This window comes from Wolffia australiana, chromosome 13 (genome assembly GCF_029677425.1).
Source record: "Wolffia australiana isolate 7733 chromosome 13, ASM2967742v1".
Taxonomy (NCBI): Eukaryota; Viridiplantae; Streptophyta; class Magnoliopsida; order Alismatales; family Araceae; genus Wolffia; species Wolffia australiana.
The window spans coordinates 12,307,663-12,330,245 of record NC_135847.1 but is presented as its reverse complement, the minus strand read 5'-3'; the positions used below and the strand labels follow the sequence as shown (position 1 = coordinate 12,330,245).

General features: G+C 35.8%; 2 protein-coding genes and 1 non-coding gene across 3 annotated transcripts; all 3 read right to left on the bottom strand.

Moving 5' to 3' along the window:
• Window positions 1–2,820: 2,820 nt before the first annotated feature.
• On the bottom strand, window positions 2,821–3,628 carry LOC144710907 (putative transcriptional regulator tpeD). The gene is made up of 3 exons (XM_078584749.1): window positions 3,263–3,628; window positions 2,911–3,189; window positions 2,821–2,865 (listed from the first exon to the last, which is right to left on the bottom strand). The coding sequence occupies exons 1-3, from the start codon at window positions 3,626–3,628 to the stop codon at window positions 2,821–2,823; spliced, it is 690 nt and encodes a 229-aa protein (XP_078440875.1).
• A 15,372-nt stretch (window positions 3,629–19,000) lies between these two features.
• On the bottom strand, window positions 19,001–22,017 carry LOC144711097 (large ribosomal subunit protein uL14). The gene is made up of 4 exons (XM_078585019.1): window positions 21,863–22,017; window positions 20,493–20,777; window positions 19,411–19,452; window positions 19,001–19,246 (listed from the first exon to the last, which is right to left on the bottom strand). The coding sequence occupies exons 1-4, from the start codon at window positions 21,873–21,875 to the stop codon at window positions 19,164–19,166; spliced, it is 423 nt and encodes a 140-aa protein (XP_078441145.1). The 5' UTR covers window positions 21,876–22,017; the 3' UTR covers window positions 19,001–19,163.
• On the bottom strand, window positions 19,546–19,676 carry LOC144711571 (small nucleolar RNA snoR137). The gene has a single exon (XR_013583615.1). It is a non-coding gene; the product is annotated as a small nucleolar RNA snoR137 (small nucleolar RNA).
• Window positions 22,018–22,583: the final 566 nt, after the last annotated feature.

Below are 22,583 nucleotides of genomic sequence, written 5' to 3'. Positions count from 1 at the left end.
TCTTGGCATTTTGCACAAAACTACCCTTTTTTGCGCGCGCAAACCGACGAGGCCTATAAAAAATTGGAGATATACCCCTCCGATTCTCAATTCTCCAAATTTCTTTAATGAAGACCGTAGGAAATTTTAAGAATTCTACCACTTACTTTTGAAATTACCGTAATCTTCTAATTTCCTGATAATTATATGCATTTTCCATTAAAAAATTCATTTCTTCCATGAAAAAAATCCAAAAAATTCAATTAATTTCCAAACAAATCATCAAAAATTCAGTAACCCATCCCCATGTTAATTAACATTAAATTAATTTTTAAGCTTGGGAGAACCCAAAGTAAAGGATTGGGCCATGTATGAATATGAGATTAAATTTGAGTTTTGTCTGGTTATTTTGCCAATTCTGTAAGGTATATATTTATAATTTCTGATGTAGTATTTTCACATCAAAACATATGTTGGATTACTATAAATTTTTGAAAGATTACCAGAATATGTATGGAATGGGATTAAATTTATGTATCAGAGGGTTATTTATTTTTTTGACTTATTAATTGAGGTTACAACTACTGATCACTAGTCCAATAAATATGAACCACATCCTTCCAGAGTAGACCAATGGCCCAAGGGCTTGGCAGATTCATGATTTTTTTTAAATATTGTATAATCATTGTGATCACAGAAAATTTTAACGATATTTTTATATGAGTTCATGGTCGAGTATTTTTAAATTTCCGCTCTATGATTGATAAATGATAATATGTCCGAATTTGAACCAAAAAATTAGGTTTTTGAGTTAGTATTTTAAACATGCATAAATTTGTAGAAAAATATCAGATTACATACATCTGAACTGTAAAATAAAAACGGGTGTTTGGTCTCATGATTTATTCTTTATGCAATTGTGAACCCCCGTTTTCACTCGATAATGCTTGATTGATATTTTGCTGCCTTATCTTTTGTGGTGAGTTTGTGATTTTGGATTACATACATCCTTTTCCCTAGTAACCTTGAACCTCTATTACAATCTGATCGCCCAACCACAATTGTAGCAATTTGCCATTTCAGTTTCAGTGCATTTATGTTACCCCTCAACTCACTTGTCCATGGAATATCTAAAAACATGGAAAGACAAATTTTTGGAATGTTTGGAATGATAGTGAAGCCCTATATTTTTTAACTATATGCAAGCCAAATTATTATCTACCATTATCTTGACTATACGTGGAAGCCTGTTGGTCAACTCTTCAATATCTTCTGCAAACTAGGGTATTTCACACGCAATCACCAATTATAAATATAAAATAATAAAAATAGATGATCTTGTTAAGTAACAAATCCAATTACAATTAGATTTTTCTGTGTTGGAAATATAAAATACATCAGAGATGGTAATAACACTTTTAGATAATTAAACACGCATTTTGGCATCCACGAGAACTCCCTTGTGCAGACTTCAAAAAATTTCAGTGCCCTTCCATCTGTTTTGAGAAAACCACAGCAGTGAATGAGATAATATGTGTCGAATGATCTTCCTGATGAAAATCATTATCGGTGGGTGGATGAAAATCATTATTGATTCAAAAGATAAGGTAACTTACTTGAGACTCATCGCTAACTTTCAACTGCCAAGAGTGAAAAACTGGTATGACCTGTACGTTGAAAAACTGGTATGACTGGTATGACCTGGTATAAGGTCAATTCGCAAATACAAAAACTTTAGAATATTAAAACGATACAAAAAAATAACGACGCAAACACAGAAGATTAATACCTTATACTAGTCATCGTCAGAAAAGTCCTTCACATTATCTTCATCACACAGTTGAGCATTCTTGGCACATAACCAACACTTCACTGTGACTAGGAGCTCAATGCTTTCAGCAGTAAGACGTCCCCTCTTGAAACGCTTCCAGCAGTAAGACAACTGCACGTCTTGCAGAGAATAAATGCTTTACAGGGGCATTAGTCATACATATTGAAAGAAACTCTTCCGCAAGGGTAGATAGTCAAGGGTAAGTCTGTGAGCCTATGTGTGCCCACCATCCTAGTGTTGTCTCTTTGTCCTTTCTCTCTGTTGATTGGAGATAAGTTTCCAATTCCTCCGTTGGAGTGGGTACCCATCGTTTCTTCTCCCTAGCCGGTGCTACACCATCGATGAGTTCAGTGAGCCAGTCATCATCCTCAGGGTCATTAGAAACTATATATTGGTCCCCATGAAGGGGCATAATTCGGCGGAAAAATGCTAAAGCATCATGAATGACACTAGGATCGAGTGATGACCTCTTGTTGAAAGGATCAAGAATGGCTGATGTTGTCGTCGCACAGTTCTTTAATATAATTGACTCATACTTCAACATCTTACACCATGCTCTCACAAGCTTGTCGGATAGATGCAAATTGACCAGCGGTCAGCTTTCTTCCCGATGTAAAGATTGAAGAAATATTAAACTTTTGAAAGACCATATCAATGTGTCTCATCAGTGCCTTAAAAATGCAAAAGACTTCTACGACTCTCACTGTCTTTGAGCCACTAACATAGTTTGTTGTCCTATAAAATGGCCCTAAGAAGTCGCAAAAGTCGGCCAACATTTCTCACTCTTCACTTAAGAGTTTCATTTCACTCTTCACTCTTCACTTAAGAGTTTCCGTTGTGGACAAGATTTGTAAAGACATAAAATCAATATCATCTCGCTTCTCCAACGCGGCATGTAACATGTCATGTGTACTATTCTACGGTGTTGGGCAGTCTAATGGGATTTGGTTGTGATTCTTTTGCATGTATTTGCACGTCTTGGCATACTGTTGACATCGTTGAGTTAATGCTCAGATGCTTGACACTAAGACTCTGAGATGGGCAATTGCATCCCCCTAGAAAAGGGCGCTATCATGAATCACCATGTATGCATGACTCACAGTGGCCTCACGCATGGCGTCCAAATCATCTATGTCAACGTCATACGCAATATCATGTACGTCGTCAACTATGTAGATGTCTGCAATCCTAAGAGGAGGTATATCCACTGATGTTTGCAATAACTTCAAGGCAGCTTGAACAATGATGTTCAGCACGTGGGAAGCACATGGAACATGTCGGTCCACTGTGAAACAATCATTTACCGTCTTGAGCTCCTTCACGAGTAATGATATCATTTGTCTGTTGCTTGATGCATTGTCTGTATTGATAGAGCCAACCTTCATTTAAAAGTGGTGAGTTTTGCAATAAAGTAATATACTGCATATTGAAGCTTAATGGGTTGTCGCCAACCTTTGTCCTCAACCCGAAGTCATCCGACGCTTGGAGCACAATTGTGCTCATATTCTCACCATTGTGTTTCCTCACTAGCTCGCTTATTGCAAGCACATGTTCACATAGTTCCCGCCAGTTGTTCACCCAATTAACCGTGATGCCGAGAAGACCACATGAATTCTCAGTAGTCCACGCATCCACTGTCAATGAGACCTTGGGGACATTTGTTAATAACTCTACGAGCCTCCACTTCATGACCCCGTATAGCTTTTGTGTTTCAGTCTTTATTGCCTTCGATCTTGGCAGGTCAACTGTCATCTCAGCAGCGTACTTCCATATAATCTTGAACCCCACATTGTCCACAATGTCCCATGGGGAGTCCATGAGACAAACAAATTGCACTATGATCTCCTTCGTCTTCTCTAGTGTCTTCGTGACTGCACCACCCAGCCCCTATGCCTCCGCTATCGTCCATTGATTAGAATGAGTGCCTTCAGCTTAATATATACTCTACCATGACTTAACTGCAAATGCCTCCAGAATATGTTAGTCAACCCATCTTGCCGCCTCTTCAACCTATTCCACAGTGTGTCAACTTTTTAGTCGCGGCATAATAGGTACACCCATATATCTGACCCAACCTCCGTGAATTATCTCAATATTTCTCCCTTCCCTTTGCATTTTATACTTGAAGTCCCAACCAATGGTAGAGGGGTTTCCCGAACATCGTTTACTGATGACTCTCTTGCCAAGTCAACACACATGTCACCACGTGGATACTCTTCATCGACGACTAGTTCATAGAGAAGAGATATACTCTCTGAGCTCATTGCAAAATTTAGAACATTGCATTGAGCTTCATTCTAAAAATGCTCATTTAGTTAAAATCCTTTACCTACATTCAAATGTTCATATGACATAACATAAAGTAAACATTGAATAAGTCTCCATGAAAGAAACAATAAGGGACAATAAACATTCTTAAACATTCAAGAAACAAGCTGAACCTTTCGAAGATATGATATGAATGGTGACAACTGTAGGTGAGCAAGTTAGGAGGGACGAAGAAAAAAAAACTAAATTTTATTTGTTACCACTACCAAAAGTAAAACAACATGCAATAGTGGTAGAAACGAGGTTGAATTTTTTAATATTTAGTTCTTCTTCTATTTGTCCTCTGGGAGATCAGATCAGCCTATAAGGCCGTGTGTTATCCAGAAGCCGAAGGGAAGCAACAGAAACAAGATCTAATATAGAAAATAGGCCCAATATCAAAAACAAAGGATTTCAAATGTTTCGTTGACCTTGGTTAATGATGTTGGACTCTTTGTTCACATGTTCAGACATTAGTTCGTGTAGCTACAAAGAAAATTAAAAGTAAGTTATTTACCTGCTTGACTTTGATAAGTGTTCATTGTGATGTCACCAACGTGGCCCTTCCCTTCCAATGTAGCGACTTCGCACCTACTCTATACCAACCCTGTACAGATGTGGAAGAAACTACAAGAAAAAAATTCAGAGAGGAAAATTTAGAATACTACCTCAAAATTGAAGAGGAAATCTGCTCAAGAAATTTCTACTTTGATGCATTAAAATCAATGCGATACGATCATCTTGCGGAAGTGAAATCGGTTCATACAAAAATTTAAAAATTAGAAAGGATTAGCATAAATGAAAAAATGATACAACAAAATTCATAAATATAGAGAGAAGAAGCAACTTTCGCTCGATACCAATACGGGCTATATGGACAGAATATTATGGTTTTTATAAAATGATCGATTTCAGAATTCTTTTACAAAAAAAATCCAGATTGATTCTATGAATTAACTAGAGTTGAAATTACTTTGGTCCCCATACTCATATGAAATCATAGAGAGAGAGAGAAGCAACTTTAGCTCAACCCAAATACAAGTTATACGGGGGCTCCAATATAATGGATTTTATAGAATGATTGATTTCAGAATTCATTGACAGCAGTCCCCAATTGATTCTATGAACAAAGCATAGAAGAAATAACTCTGACCCCTAGACCCAAATGAAATCATAGGGTGAGACGAAGCAACTCTGGCTTGACCCCAGTACAAACTACAGGGGACGAAATATGTTGGAATTTTTAGAATGATTGATAACTTAATTCATTTGCAAAAAACCAGAATGGTTCTGTTAAGAAAGAAAAGAAGAAACAACTTTTGCCAGTGACCCATATGAAGCCATAGGAAAAGAGAGAGAGAGCTTTCAAGAGCCCAATAAAAGCAGCACAGGAAACAAATATTATGAATTGTTAATTTATTTCAGAACACTACCTCAACGTCGAATAGAACATCCGATCAAGAATTTTCTACTTTGAAGCGTCATCATAAATGGGATACGATCAATTTGCAAATGTGAATCGATCCATAAAGGTATTAACAAATCAGAAAGGATCAGAACAAAACAGAGATACGTGATAATCTCAATTTTAGGGCTAATTTCGCCGTTGGTGATTGAGATTATTCAATAATATATATTTAACCGTACTTAAAAATACTTATTATTGATGAGTACGGATCGTCTCCACAGGGAATGATGATTAAGGAATTACTTTCTCATACTAGTGATGATGGACGAGAGGATCGACAAAACCAAGATTTGAGGACGTGAGCTAGTGATATCGATAAAAGATACGTAATTATAAGCTAATTTAACTTTAAGAAAAGAGTAAGTGATTGTGATGGATATGATGATGAACGACGGTATAAGCGAGGATAGTGGTTGGATTTGGAGTGGTACGATGGCAAGGATAGAAAGACGAGAGAATGGGGACGTATGAAGTGATAAATGAAACATTGATAAAAAACTGTAACTATGATACCGATGATGTTGGAGAGAAACAACGTAAGGCGAAGACACTTACCTTAAATCCTTATATTCAGCCAGGATCACGGCGATTTGCGAGTGCCGGTAAGCTTCCTTCTTCTCTTTTGTCTCTACCCACACACCCAAGACACCAAGAACACTCTTGATGGATCTCAAAACTCACTATCTTCCAATCAGCCTACAAAAGTAGGAAGCAAGTTCAAGATGATTTTTACAATGATCTTTGCCTCTATTCATAAATCAAAGGGTATGGATAGAAAGAGGAGGGGAAGATTAAAAGTTATGGCCGTTGGAAGTTGAAGCAATCCTAGCCTTTATATTTTTCTCTGTCCTCATCAATGTCATCAGTTTCGTGCCTGTTAAGAAGTCAAAGAACTTGGTATTCTATGGCTTTTCGTATTTCATGGCTTTTCATATTCTGTGGCTTTTTGTATTCTGTGGCTTTTCATATTTAGTGGCTTTTCACATTACGTGCCACGTGTACATGACAAAATGACAAAAAACAAAGAAAAAAATCTCTTTCTCGATGTTTACGTGGCGGCGCGTCTGCGCGTTTGCATGTGTAAAAAAGCCAAAATATTTAAAATTTCATATTAAATAAAATAAAATGCCAAAAAAATACGTATAAATTTATTTTTGACTCAAAAAAATTGTATCTTTCCAAATTTAATGCCAAACTATTCCAGAAAAATCATACTTTGTCTCAAATGTTATATTCTTATAGAATCAAATTGCTAGAAAAATTCCAAAAATGTAAAAAATTCAAAAAATCATTCTAAAAATATATTTAATCATTTTAAGCTTGATAACATGCAAATATGAATGATTTCATGCAAATAAACATGTAAATGTGAAAATATAAGGTACTAAAAATCCATGTTATCATTACGATATATAAGAAAAAAATGCGGAGAGGAAAATTTAGAACACTACCTCAAAATTAAAGAGAAAATCAACTCAATAATTTTCTAGTTTGAAGCATTAAAATCACTGGGATACGATCTTCTTGCAAAAGCACAATCACTTGACGCTTGGATCTCCACGTCTTCTCCTTCAACTCTTCTTGAAAATGTAGAAGATCTTCTCACCATGAAGACACTCTCCTTGGATGAGTGGAGAAAAGAATGGAGAAAAGAAGGGGCTCTCAAATCTGGCTGGCATGGGTGCTTGAAATGAGTGCCCCTTCCCTATTTATATTTAACTTAAGTTTTCTCAAAAAACCCTAAAATGTAAAATATATCCACCAATGTCCTTATGACCTTATGCGTGTGACCCTCTAGGCCCATGTATCGTTCTAGTTAATAACTTTAATGGCCCAATAACAATTATAGGCTAACCTTATTAATTAACTATATCAACATATAGATTAATTAACTAAGGATTGATTTAACCCATTCGATACGTTTCTAGCATGTGGGGTGCCAAGCTACACCTCATGCTCTAGAAGATACCGAGTAGTGTTGAATTCTCTCATGGAATCTTTATCATCATTTTTTACCGTATACGTATAATCCATCATCCGCACGAGACTCTCGAATGACTTAGGGTATGGTTTATCGTCAAACCCTAATCCATCATTCGATTAGTACTGATGTGTAACGGGGATCATTGGAGATTGCCTACTCCAATATCCTCATTACCCTGGCCAGGAATTTTTTTACATCATCTTCCTTGATTCAATTTCCTCTTATACCGAGGGCAGATGATCCCATCTTAACCTCTCAATTATCTCCATGAGCTTTTGTGCTACATCCGAACTATGACTTGTTTGACTCCCATGGTTAGAGGCTCACAAGTCGTAGTTAAAATGTAGTCGTCAACTCACGAGATGTCTTTGATGTCTCAGGTAAGTGGATCATTTATACAACCATTACTTGAATCAACTTGATTGATGTTTAGGTATAATACCATTCAGGGATTCGTACGGATCAATTCAGTGAACTCTTTCTCCAAAGAGCACCCACTATCTGTCCTTAGTGTCGCCACAATAATGACCACAAGATCAGTTATACTTATCATATAAGTAGGATTAGCTAGTGCTATTCTATCCGGATAATTTGATGTCCGTCTTTGACTATCCATTGAATAGGAATATATAGAATACATGTTTAAAGACTAATGATCACTGTATTATGATCTCATCATAATTCACTATGCCATTGCATGTATTCATGGACTTCATTATAAACATCACACTTGAATAATAATGAACGTAAATATTTTATTCAATGAACTTAAATAAATATGGTGGTGTGATTGGCTTGACGGCCACGTAATATCCATCAAACACTACACCAGCACCGAATGCCCACTCCTTCCATCCTATTGATTTGTGCAAGTTCGTCCATCATTTTACTGCATGTTTTCCTCCAACATTGGATTTGTAGAATTGGTTAGTGAGATAGGTTTGCATCTTCTAGTGGTCAACCAATTGGTATTTCTAAGTTTGAGCTTTGTTTCCTCTAGTGCAATTCTAAGACAGTCCTCCCGCCCTCGACCGAGGGAAGGAACTACACCACCATCGATTTCTCTAATATTAAATGTTCGATATAACCATGTGGATTTGTGGTGTTGAATCCCTCCCTAGGTACCCTTTAGTCATACAATCAATGTCATTCCTATTCATCCTACATCAAATTGGTACCAGAGTCTAAATCGTATCCACCTATCTCCCATGCAACTCAGGTGTCTCACTTATTCATCATTCCATCTTTTATGGGCTTGTGTTTGAGCAAATATGTCATTCAGATAGCTAATCAATCTACAAATAGCCATGAGGATTCTATCCCTGGCTAATATATATCTCTCTCCTCCACACCACATAATGATGTAGGTGACATTTTAGAGATTGTCTAGAACAGTCTTTGTGACATCAGTACATGCATAACCAACATAGAGGATCATCTAACCAATTTGATCGAGATGGTTAGTGAGTAAACTCGTTTGCTAAAAACTCCAGGCTGTGATTAGACTCGCCCCAATCGCAATGATCCATACCCATTCAAGTACCAAGCTCAAGGCTGTGATATGAATCGTCATGAAATTGATGATCCTCCTCCACTCAAGAATAGAACCCAATAGCATGATAGGAACCGTCCTGATTAAGACGATCCATATATTCCTAAGGATAGGACCAGTGGTTGGCATAGGATTCATCTAGAGCATGACAATCTTCATCACCCTAAGGATAGATCCAAAGGTCATGATAGGATTCATCCCACCCATGACAATCTTTATCCACCCGAGGACTAAGTCCAAGGTTGTGATAAGAATCATACTGATAGGGACGATCCTTATCAAGCAAAGGGTAGACAGTGAGTTCATGATCCCAATTGGTCTCATCTAGATCATGAAAATTGATGGCAGCAGATCCAAAATAGTGTTACAATAGATGTTCCATATTAGGAGAGATCTGGAGTATCTAGATTGGAAGTTCACGTTAAATAGGTACTTCAAGTGGTACGATATGCTTGAGTGGCAAAAGGTCTAATATGTTGAGACGAATTTGGGTGATCAAGCCAAGATTTTCTGGGAGACACTTGAATTATCGGTCCATAATCAAGGCGATGATCCTATCGAGGCTTGGCCACACAAGAAGGATAAACTTTGTGATGAGTACGTGCCCATCGCATATCTGGATAACCTTTTAGATTTTTGGCATAAATTGCAGCAGGGTAAACATCTAGTAGCATAGTATATTACACAATTTGAAGAGTAGTATATGAGATGAAGAGTAGAAGAAAGTCCATGCATCATCATTTCATATTTTTGGACTGGCCCTGACTCCTATCTTGAGACTAAGTTGGTTGCCTAAAAGGTTGTCAAACTTGAAAAGTCTTATCAGGTCATAGAAGACCTAGAATTATGCCAAGCCCTTCATAGTAACGCTATCGTGAGTAGCCTCCCAAAGCTGTGATTGTGTGTACTCGCCCTATCCGATTTGGCCTTCTCTGCACACTTTACCTCCATCTCACCCTACACCTGCACCCACTTCGGCACACTCCTCCATGGAGCTGTGTGTTTCTGCCCCTACACCCCAATCTTCCAACCCGTCACCAATCTCCAGCCATACCTCGTCATCTTTGGATTATATGGCTAGGACACCTACCCATCCTTTTCCATCTCATATTGATCAGTCTGGAATGACATGTTTTAAGTGCCAAGGATATGGCCCTAGTGCCTCCCAAGGTCCATCTAGAACATTACACATTTTTCATGACTATTCTGAACATAAGCATCCCCTTGACGATCAGGTTGTTGATGAGGAAAAATGTTGGATTGAAAGTTATGTTATAAATGAGTGTGTCTATGATGATGGGTTTGTCAGTTTTATAGGCATCGCCGAGTGACCACCATCACTACCTCGATGTGAACCATCTACCTTCACTAGGGAATTTGTTCACTGAACCCATACCCAATCCTCTAACGATGATTTTGTGTTGAGGACATCCATACTGTATACTTACGTGAAGATAGTTGATAAGATGTGCAAGATCATTATTGATAGTGATAGTTGTATCAACATTGTTTATGATATGATGATTGCATGTCTAGGGTTATCTTTGATTGATCAACCTCATCCATACATGTATTATGGATTGAAGCTACCTCTATCCTTGTGAAGACCCAATGTCTCAATCCTTTTACGGTACAATTATATGAAGAACAAGTTGTGTGATGTGTTACCAATGAAGGTTGATAGCATTATCTTGGGTTTCCCTTGGCTTTACGATAATGATGTACAACTTTTTGGTAGAATTAACACATGTTTCTTCATAAAACAGGGAAAAAGGATAACTTGGTACCCTTACACCCTAACTCCTAAGGTACCAACACCAAAGTCCACCTCCTGGGGTTTATATCTTCTTAATGGGCATCATTTCCTAAGGGAACTAGATAGTGAGTTGTTTATTTGTCTAGCCATGATTCCTGAACACTCTAGTGGCATTGCCACTCCACCCCCACTAGAGCTCTCTTATTTGTTGGCTGGCTTTGAGAGTGATTTCCCCAATGATTTACCCAACATCCTCCCACCCATGCACAATATTCAGCACGCCATAGACTTGATTCCTGGTTCATCCTTTCCTAATCTCCCTCATTATCGCATGGACCCTACAGAGTACAAGGAACTACACTAACAAGTTCAGGAATTATTGGACAAAGATTTTATCCAAGAGAGTCTTAGCCCATGCGTAGTCCCCGCACTTGTAACTCCTAAGAAGGATGTACCTTGGTGTATGTGTATCAACTGTAGAGCCATCAATGAAATTAATTTTTAAATGCAAATTCCCCTTTTCTCGTATTGATGAAATGTTTGATATGATGCATGCCTTTGTGATTTTCTCAAAAATTGATGTTAAGAGTAATCATCATGTTAGAATCCAACCCGACGATGACTGAAAAACTGCTTTCAAAATTAAGGGTGAATTATATGAATGGAAGGTAATGTGATTTGGGTTATCAAATGCTCCCAACAAGGGTTGATGAACCATGTCCTTAGACCTTTCGTCGGAGTACTTTTTGTGGTCTACTTTGACAATATTATCATCTATAGGAAGTCTAGGACTGATCATATCCTTCATCTAAGAAAAATATATGAAGTCCTCAGGGCTGAGCAATTATATTCCCATCCTAAGAAATGCTCATTCCTGGTCTATCGTGTTTCATTCCTTCAATTTACCCTATCAGCACATGATGTTTCAGTGGATATCGTAAAAGTAGACTCATCACCAAGTTGCCTCCCACAAGAGTGCCCATGACATTGGCAGATTTCATGGCCTTAATACATTCTGTCACTGATTCATCCCAAACTTCAGCCACTTTGAGTGGACTTGTTCTCTGAAATCATTTGAAGATATCAAGGTCAAAATGACGCAAGCACCCATCCTCCGCTTACCAGGATTTAATGAGGTTTTTAAGGTAGCATGTGATGCATTTGGATTAGGTATTGGTGGTGCTTTGAGTCAACAAAATGACCCCATTGCATTTTTCAGTGAAAAGCTGAATGAAACCAAGCTTAGATATTCTACCTATGAGAAGGAGTTTTATGTTATTTTTTAGTTTCTATGTCATTGGCACCACTACCTACTCTCTGATGAGTTTGTTCTCTATTCCGATCATGAGGCATTGAAGCACCTTCATCCCCAACAAAAATTAAATCCTAGACATTGCAGATGGGTTGAGTACATTTAATCATATAACATTGTTTGGAAGCATAAGAAGGGAATTGATAACGCCTTGAGTAGGCAAACCCATTTGCTAAATGTTATGAGAGTTGAAGTGAACGGCTTTGAGCAAATGAAAGAGTCATATTTGGAGTGCCCCAATTTTTCTGCTACAATAAACTCCTTGGAGAATGGTCCCATGTCGAAAACCAAAGATTATATTATTGAGGGGGGATTCCTCTTTTATGATCATGGCATTTGCATTCTACGCACATTTCTAAGAGACTTCCTTGTTTGGAAGATGCATGATGGGGGTTTGAGTGGGCACTTTGGTCATGACAAGACTATAGCCTTCATTCAAAATTGATTCTTTTTGCAAAGTTTGAAGCAAAATGATGTGAATATTGTATCCCAATGTCGAGTGTGTGCAATGCCTAAGCAGGTCAAGCAGAACACTAGACTATACACCCCCTCCCAGTCCCTCATACACCATGGGATGATATGAGCGTCAACTCTGTCTTGAGGCTAACCCACAATATTAGGCATCATGATTTGATGTTGGTGATCGTTGATCAATTTTCTTAAATGGTCATTTCATTCCATGTTCTTGAATTTCTAATGCCTCTCATGTTTGCCCAATTCTATTTTATTGAAGTCATTTGTCTCCATGGTCTAACGATGAGTATAGCGTCAAAAAGAGATGTTTAGTTCACTAGCTATTTAAGGAAAACTAGTTGGCACCTTCTAGGTACCAAAATTAAATTGTGTATGGCTTTTCATCTGAAAATCAATAGTCAAAATGAGGTTGTCAATAGGGGTCTAGGTAATATCCTCAGGTATTAAGTTGGGGATAACCTCAAATCATGGGACTGCACTATTCCATGCACCACGTTTGCCTACAAGACATATTTAAATCACACCACCAGCATAAGAGAGAGAGAGAGAGGAGAGAGACAAAAAGAGAGACAAGAAGAAGAAGAACAAGAAGAACATCATATATATATATACATAGAAATAGAAAGAGAGAAGGAGAACCGCAAATAGAGAGAAATAGAGAAATAGAGAAGAAAAATAAGAGCAGAAAAACAAAAGAGAGATACAGAGAAGAAGCAGAATAAAAATAAGAATAACAACAGAAATAGATGGAACAGAGAGAAAAACATATTCAAAAAGAGAGTAAGAACTGGCTGAGAAGCAAGACAAAGAGTCTGTTACTTTTGTAGATAAAAAAATAAAATAATGTTCTTGCGCCATATTTGGTTAGAAGTTCATTGCAGACAAGTAGCAATAGAAAGTGATAGAGAGATAGGGGAAAAGTGAAAGAACAAGAGGCAGAGAATGGAAGACAAGGAGCAAGAAGAAGCCAATGCGAGCGATAGACAGTGAACGAGAAGGTGAGCGTCAGAGATAAAGACCGAGAGAGAGCAAGAAAGAGGGTCCCAGTAAGGTGAATGAGTTTGATGATCATGATGATTGGTTGATGATCATTACGAGGAAGTTTGACTCCATTCAAAGAATAAAAAACAAAACAGTCTCATTTTGAGTTTCTTTTAGGAATTAATAAGGACCTCGTGGTTGGAATGCTCGAATGAGTACCATACAATCTAGACAGTTAAAGATACAAACTTTGTGGCAATTGGAATGACAGGGCCCACTCACGCGTTCTCGTAAAAAATGATTTTGTGTGGAATAAACTTCTGAGGGTTTAATTTTTGAGGAAATAACAACAGATTCGGAGTATTCACAAATCATGGTCCTCCATAATTTTTCTTGTTTTTGCCCTCCATAATTTTTTAGTGGCTTCAAATCTTGTGTTTGCATTCCTTGTTGTCTCTTCTTGCACAAAAAATGTTATGGGAGCATTCAGATTCCAACAATGTTCAAAGATGCCAAAAAAAGGAGAGTCAACATCGATAGCCATGAAGCAAGCTGCCGCTGAACTCGACCTGCCAAAAATGTTTTCATTAGGTCAGTTTACGTCTCTAATCTTATCTCAGACAAATTATAGACAATGGGTGATAAGAATGGACACCTATCTAGCAGTGTGCAAGCAGTGGGATGTAATCACGAGCTTAGAGATGTAGTGGAAGAAGGATCACCAAGCTCTTTCTGAAATTTTCTCAGCCATCGTGGAAGATGTTATGAACTCTTTCTCCAAATAGCATCCCACGCCTCTATCTCACTCTGATCAAGTAGTGATTTTTTATCCGGACAATCTGATGTCCATCTCAACTATCCTCCGAATAGGAATATTTAGAATACATGTTTAAAAACTAGTGATCATTTTATTATGATCTCGTCATAATTCACCAGTTCATTACACGTATTCATGTACTTCATTATAAACATCACATGGAAATAATAACGAAGAAATATATCATGCAATGAACTTAAACATGGTGATGACATTGGCTTGACAACCACATAATATCCATCAAGACAATATTGTAACATCAAATTCACTAAATAAAAATATGCTTCTATATTTTATTTTTAACACTTATCTTAGGTATTAACTTGTATTATTCATCATTTAATGATAAAATCATAATTTTCTACTTTATTTTTCTAAGCTCTATTTTAATGTGTTTTGTAGATTTTTGAGATTGGCCCCACTTGAATAATCATATTAGAGCGGACATCACTCCTCTTGGCATTTTTTTAGTTATATGACTTCAGTGAAAAAACTGGTGAATTTTGGGCCCAAATAAGAGAAAAAGGACGACGCAAGCCACTCCCTAGACTAGAAGAAAAAAAAAGGCCATGTTGATGAACCAGACATTCAGGTTAATAATGTCGTATAAGGCCTTCTGGCTTACGCAACAATATTATTAATTTTTCTTACAAGCGCAGAGTTACTAAGGGTCAAATCCATTGGGAGAAAATATTCAAAAAAGTGAATTTAAAAGTGAATTTAAAATTTAATTTCTATTTTTAGATTGTGTATACATTGTTAGTAATTAAATATAATTTATAAAAATAAAATTAGAGAAAATAAATTCAAAATAATATGAAAATATTTTTATAGATTGTGTAAATATTTTTAGTAAAATTAGAAAATACTTTTTATGATTAACACAGTGTATTTCAGAACTCACATAACTTATGAAAATCTATGGTCATAAGTAATAATTATTTATTATTAAACTACATTCATTGTCGATTCAGCGGCACCGGTTTAGGGCTGATGCTAGTGAACTTGATTGGAGTGGAGCGGATGAAAGAAATACCATCAGTGATTGTGATAGAGATGGTAATAAATACCCGTCGGCAAGCGGCAAAGTGAGGGTGAGTGATGACAATTCTACGTCATTAGTTGCAACAGAGACAGAGGCGGAGACACATGGACGAGTGGCAAAGATGGGGGGATATGCATGAGTGATGGTGAAAACCAAGGCTATCATTAAGGATAACCTAGGAAGAAGATGTGAGTCAAAAAATAAGTAATAAATATCACACTAACCTCATTCTCGTGTGCTTTCTTTTTGTGAGTCTTGATCTAAACGATACCCTTCAATCCTTTGCTCTTGGAATGCAAGATCGAACTGACATGAGATTTTGAATAAGAAACTCACACCACTATTTGTAACTATGAACAAAACCCAAGGTGCCTTTTTACAAGGATGGGAACTACCCTCAAAATATCTTCCCCAAAACTTCTTCTAGGTCATAAGATATCATAGTTCAAAATAGGAGAAAGCTGAGACATCCAATTTTCTCTCTCCTTCAATCCATGTAGCACATTGCCAGCATGGCAAAAATATTAATGAAGACTTAGAAAATCAAAATAACTCATTAAAATATGGAAATCAATTCATTTTTATTTTTGAACTTATAAAATTATTGTGTTTATGATTTGAACACTATAAAATTCCATAACAATACTTGAAAATGCCAAAAAATCATTATATCATTATTAAAATATTAAAAAATGTGGAAAATTTTAGATAAATCTAAGTATGTATTATGACAGATAAAAAATTTTGTGAAATTTATATAAAAAATTGTCTTAAAACACATCATCAATTTAAATATTGAGAAATCAGTTTTTTTTCAAAAATAGAGAAAAATATGAACTTAATTTGAAAAAAACAATAAATCATTTTAAGCCTTAATAAAAAAATTATGATCACTTCAATGAGAATAAACATTTAATTCATATAATATTACTTTAAGCATTATCATGTTACTTTTTATCATCAACGCTCAAATCATAAAAAGGGGCCCAACACAAAACCAGTTCATTTTCAATCCCATTTGAGCCTTTTTAAGGAAATAGATCAGTTTAAAGGCTAAAATGGTGGAATGCAAAAAAAAGTCCATTTTCAATTTTGGGAAAGAAAACACCTCGATCAAAGCACCAAATCAAGTAATCCTAAACCTCCACTGATGGAATCAAATCTAAAGGCTTAGAAATTTAGGGCACTCCTACTCAAAGTCTTCTCCCTTCACTTTATATCCCATAAAGTGATTTTTCTCCCAAGAAAACGGTTAGAAGTCGAAAAAATATAAAATCATCTAAAATTAATTGAAATTTTGATTTAGCTGAAATTAACTCTCTCATTATCTGCTTCTTATGGAATAGACCCTTTTCTTATGTTAGGAAAACTAATAAATATTGCTTCATAAATTAGAGCCTTAAAATGACATATTTTAACCCCAATTATTGTTTATTAACTAGGATCGCTGCCAAGGAGCAATTGTCCTAGAAGTTAGAAATTTAATGTCTTTATTATGATGACTTTTTCAGATTATTCGTGGCGAACAAATTCATCAGATGATACATTATTGGTATTGTTTTTTTCATCATTTGATATTTTTTGTGTTTTATTAATCCAATGATATCATTAACTCAGGTTCGTATCGTTATCAAAGTATGAGCCTTATGATGCGCTACTAAGTTATGAGTTTCAACCCAATTACAATTTATTTATTTTCCCCTAGATGTTTTACTGAATATCATGGAAATTATAACTGTAATTAAAGTTACTTTTATTCAGAAAATAATCTTAATTAGCTTCATAATTCTCCTGAAAGAAACTAGTACTGAAGAAATTGCTTTTTAATGCATTAATTTGATCTCATGCATGTCTTTTCTTAATGCAGTGGCTTCAATTTTCTATTAAAAGCATTTATCTCCAATATAATGAGATAAATACAAGAGAAGAAAGCTTTTAAAAAGTAATGGATGTTATGGAATTATATGATTTTTATTACCGAGATGTTTTGAGGATTATAGCCACTCCGAGCAATTCTTTTTCAACGAAAACCGGGGATGTTCAAAAATGAAATCTCAAAAAATATTAAAGGGGTATAAGGTTAAAAAGGAGTTAAGAAACAATGAAAAAGAAGAACAGAAGGATTGATCTGTAACTACATTAACACAAAATGGTTCTTGTTATATTTTTTTTTAAGTGATGATGATTTCGATGGAGAATGTATGGAAAATGAAGAAGAATGGAATGGCATAAGCTCTGAACAAAATCATGATCAGAATAGTATAAACAGAAATGGAAATTCCATCTTTGTTTCTTCATATTATTCAATGTGCTGTACTGATGATTATGAAGCATAAGAATCAATAATTTTTTAGTTTCAACAGGAAACTCGTGGAGAATCTCATCTTGGAAGACAACAAACTCCACATAATCACCATCCACGACAAGTAAATGACAAGAGCAGAATAGCTCCCTGTTCAACAACAACAACGCTGAAAATGAAGATAGTAATATGTTCTACGACGTAAGTCAATCCACCACTCAACCCTATAGTAACCGTGTAAACAATATGCCTCAAATCAGCATGTAGATTTGTCATTATCATCATTATCACTATTATCATTGTCATCATATTTGGATGAAAGTTTTAACACAGCATATATTGAGGATAATGTAGATCAAATATGTCGTGACATTCATATGATCTTTGAAAAAAAAAGATGATAATGTTATTCAAGATAAGTGTAGTTAATTTTGAATCAAGAAATAATGAACAAAATGGAGAAAATGAATTACACTATTGTCATAGTCATCATACTTGTATGAAACTTGCATTTGGCTGATCGTCTTGAAGAGAAATGAAGAATGTTTCCGACAGCGTGGCATTATCATTCCCCATCTTGATGTATTTCTTCTCCAAAGTTTGTTTTATCTTTCAAAGAGTTAACTTCTAATTATGCGGGGCTTCTATCTCCAATAAGAAAAGGCTAGCTTTGAAAATCATGGGGCAAGCTAATCTTGAATTTGACATTAAATATATGTTATATATATTAGTATGTAGACCTCCTAAGGTTTCAAATATACTTCTTTCCAAACTTACTTGCCTATTTATAACTTCAAGTAGAACATATAATGTGTTCTAATTTGCTTTCGGATATTTGACACATAAAGCCACGTTACAAGTTAATTTAAAAACATTACTCCTTTTGTTGGTAAAAAATTTTCGGTTGCAAGAGCTAGATTATTAAAAAATTCTTGATAATCACTACATTGGTAGAATATGTTACAGTATATGTTAGAGATCATACGGTAGTAATATGCTGAGTTTCGGCTATATCACAATACGAAGACGACGGTTATGAGACTTAAACAGTTCATAAATTAATATAATTGTGCATACAACATAGCGGAACTGTAAATTTCGAGAATATGATATGATCTAATACAGAAGCGTATATCTCTATAGATCAATAATTAAGCTTTGTTGTGATAATCACGAACTGTTAAACGAACGATAACTCTAAACACAAGTTTGAACATTGAAACCATCTCGAACTTGTTCACAAAAGACAAACCACACTACAGAAAGATAGTATGATTGTAAAAAAAATAGACTAGAAGATAATATTACTAGTTCGACGGACGAGATTTCTCTACCAAAATTATACCGATTGAAATTCAGACGATGGCGTTGGCCGCGCTGGCAATCCTGGGCCATAGATCCGCGCATTCCTTTCCGATTGGCCCCGTAATTGCAGATCCTGTAAAACAAAATTGAAATATAATCATCATTCAGATGCTTAATACAATTCTAATTTAGATTTAATGTTTAAATTATGATATCTTGCAAAATTAGCTAAGAATATAGGGAAATGGTTAAAATTTTGTTTCTATCATCTCGAATGTCTATCATCATGAATGGTACCTTTCATTTCGCCCTTGGGGTTCACGATCACACCAGCATTATCTGCAGAAAATAGTTTGCATTTCGTAAGTATAAAAAATAGAGATAAGATTAACAATATATAATGATCATTACCAAGAGAGAATAAGATTTGATAAATGTTCCAGAAGACAGGTAACACAATGCGATTAAGAGAAGCATCATGCTGTTAAATACTGGATTTCGATTTATGCTTTCTCCGATTATTGACTCCATTCAGGTGAATGAGGTCATATTTAAGAAAAAAGCAACAATAAACAGAAAAAAGAGAAAGAAACCTAATAAAATAATAATTTGTGGAATAACTTGATAGCCCTCTTTGCCAACGTAGAAATTATAAATGCAGAAATTCTATATATCCTAACATTTAATAATTTTAACATAACGGCGAATTCGACTGGCTGAAATCAAGTAATCATAGTTTAGAAATTCTAGAGAAATACATAAAGTAGGCTAGGATCAATCAGTAGGAACCCAAAAAAACTAAGTACGAGACATAACTCACATATACAAGCGTTCCTAGTTTGAGAAATAATTGACGTGTTAAATTTCTAGATACCATTCTTTGGTAAAATTTATTATCAGAATATACAGAACGTCCCCAATTCATAAAAATCGGTTAGATTGATAAAAAACCTGACTGACCAAACAAAAAGGAAAAAGGAACATATAACTTACTTGTACGAGATATAACTCACATATACAAGCGTTCCTAGTTTGAGAAATAATTGACGTGTTAAATTTCTAGATACCATTCGTTGGTAAAATTTATTATCAGAATATACAGAACGTCCCCAATTCATAAAAATCGGTTAGATTGATAAAAAACCTTACTGACTAAACAAAAAGGAAAAAGGAACATATAACTTACATGTACGAGATATAACTCACATATACAAGCGTTGCTAGTTTGAGATATAACTTACATGTTAAAAATCTAAAGACCATTTTTTGGCAGAAATTTATTATCAGAATATACAGAACGTTCCCAATCCATAAATCGATTATATTGATAAAAAACCTTCTGACCAAACCAAAAGGAAAAAGATAGAAAAATTAAATACCTTCGAAGTACATAAAAACTCCATCCTTTCGGCGCCACGGCTTGCGCTGCCTGACGATAACCGCAGGCATAACCTTCTTCCTGAGATCAGGCTTTCCTTTCTTAACAGTGGCCATCACCATATCACCCACACACGCAGATGGGAGACGGTTGAGCCGACCCTTGATTCCCTTAACTGAAATGATGTAAAGATTCTTAGCTCCGGTGTTGTCAGCGCAGTTCACGGTTGCCGCCACCGGAAGACCGAGCGACATCCGGAACTTGTTACCAGCGGAACCTCCACGTCCTGATTGACAAAAATCACATATAAAGTAAAATAACCAGAGTATAATTTCCAGAATTCAAAGAAATCTCAATATAAGTATCGTGTTTCCTGTAAAGATATACAATAAATCAGGAATCAGTTGGTTTTGATTAATATTTGTGTCTGTAGATCAACTTAAAACGATTACGGATCGATTATCTATGAAAAGTCCCACCTATGGATTTGATTCCTAGAGAGGGTTGACATTGCCAGGACAATTAAACTCGCTGAACGGATCTAGTAAGCAATCAATATCGTGATAGTGGAGATATTTAGTCGCTTCTCATAATTGGGTGTAGTTCACAACAGAACGTCATCGTGGCGTTACACTTTAACCGAGGCATATTTAGTATCGATATTAAAAATCAAAAATCGGAGTGCAACAGGCGAAAAATTGAAGAGGGGATCTAAAAGTTTGGTGTACTTTCTTTAACCGAAGTAGTTTTAAACAAGATATCTTCGAAGTAGTTTTAAATAGAAAATTCAATGCCAATTCGAAGATTCCAAGCATGAAGATCGAAGTGCGGCAGATACGTACGAAAGGAAGTGAATAAGCTAAGCGAACAATGAAGTCACTAGAAAAGGAACACGAGGCACATTTAGTCTTTATCGCGCGACCCTCAACAAATAACAATCCGATTTTATTTAACAAAATATTAAAGATTTAAGCGACATATCAACTGCCTGGTCGACAACAAATAAGAATCAAACTGCAAATCAAATCCCTGAGATTTAGAACTAAAGGCTGAAGTGCGGTAAAATCAAACCTAACTAATCGAATATCATGTCGGATTAAATGCGATAAGAAAAATGTATCCTAGTGAAAACGTAACGGTTTGCATGAGAAGATCAATCGATCGGAAATCAAATCAGTAAGATACAAAAGATGAAGACTGCAGTACAGAAGAAACAAATGTAACGAATCGAGTATCCATAAGTTACTGTTTCAATCAAAACTTCCTATGCATCGTCTAAAACCGCGATTGAGCGAATGCTAGTGATTCAACAAAACAAGCTAGATCCAATCTCGTAGTTTATTTGAGCAAAGAACAGGATATGGATTCTACCTCTCTTCGACATCTTCGCTGAGCGCTGTCGCTGTGCGGCTCCCGCCGGCGGAAATTGGACAATCCCTACGATAGAGCACGACAGCTATATTTATATATGCGCATCTTTGATCGCTCGTCTCCTTTGGGATGCGATCTGGACCGTCCGATGGAGTAAGAACGGACCGATTTGGCCAAAGCCTGAAACCCTAAACAGCTTTGAAGAACTTGAGGAAGAGTAATGGGCCGTTTAAAAGGCCCAATAATAAACATAAATTTGCCATTATAGTATGAACATAGGAGAAAGAAGGCATAGCAAGATGAATATATATGGATGGTAGAGATCTAGTTTATGGTTATAAATTTTTGTGGAAGATAAAATGCAAAATAAAGTTCAAGGTAATTGAGATTATAAAATTTTGAGCAAATAACATAGTAATTATAAATTTTATTTAAATCTTGATAGTGCATTAGAGATACACAGCATGGTTAAGTGATGTGAGGATAGGAATAGTGATATTAAGCTTGTAGAATTGACGACGATCAATTGTGAGAGTATAGCATTCTATTTATAAAAATATATTTTCAGGCGAGTGGAGCAGACTCAAAGAAAATAAAAATTGGAGAGACAGACAGTTGTATAATATTATAAGAATATATTTATACAAAAAGTTGAAGTATAGAAGAGTAAGAGTGACCAAGGAGAGAGAATGATAGATAACTGGTAAGTGTAAGATAATGG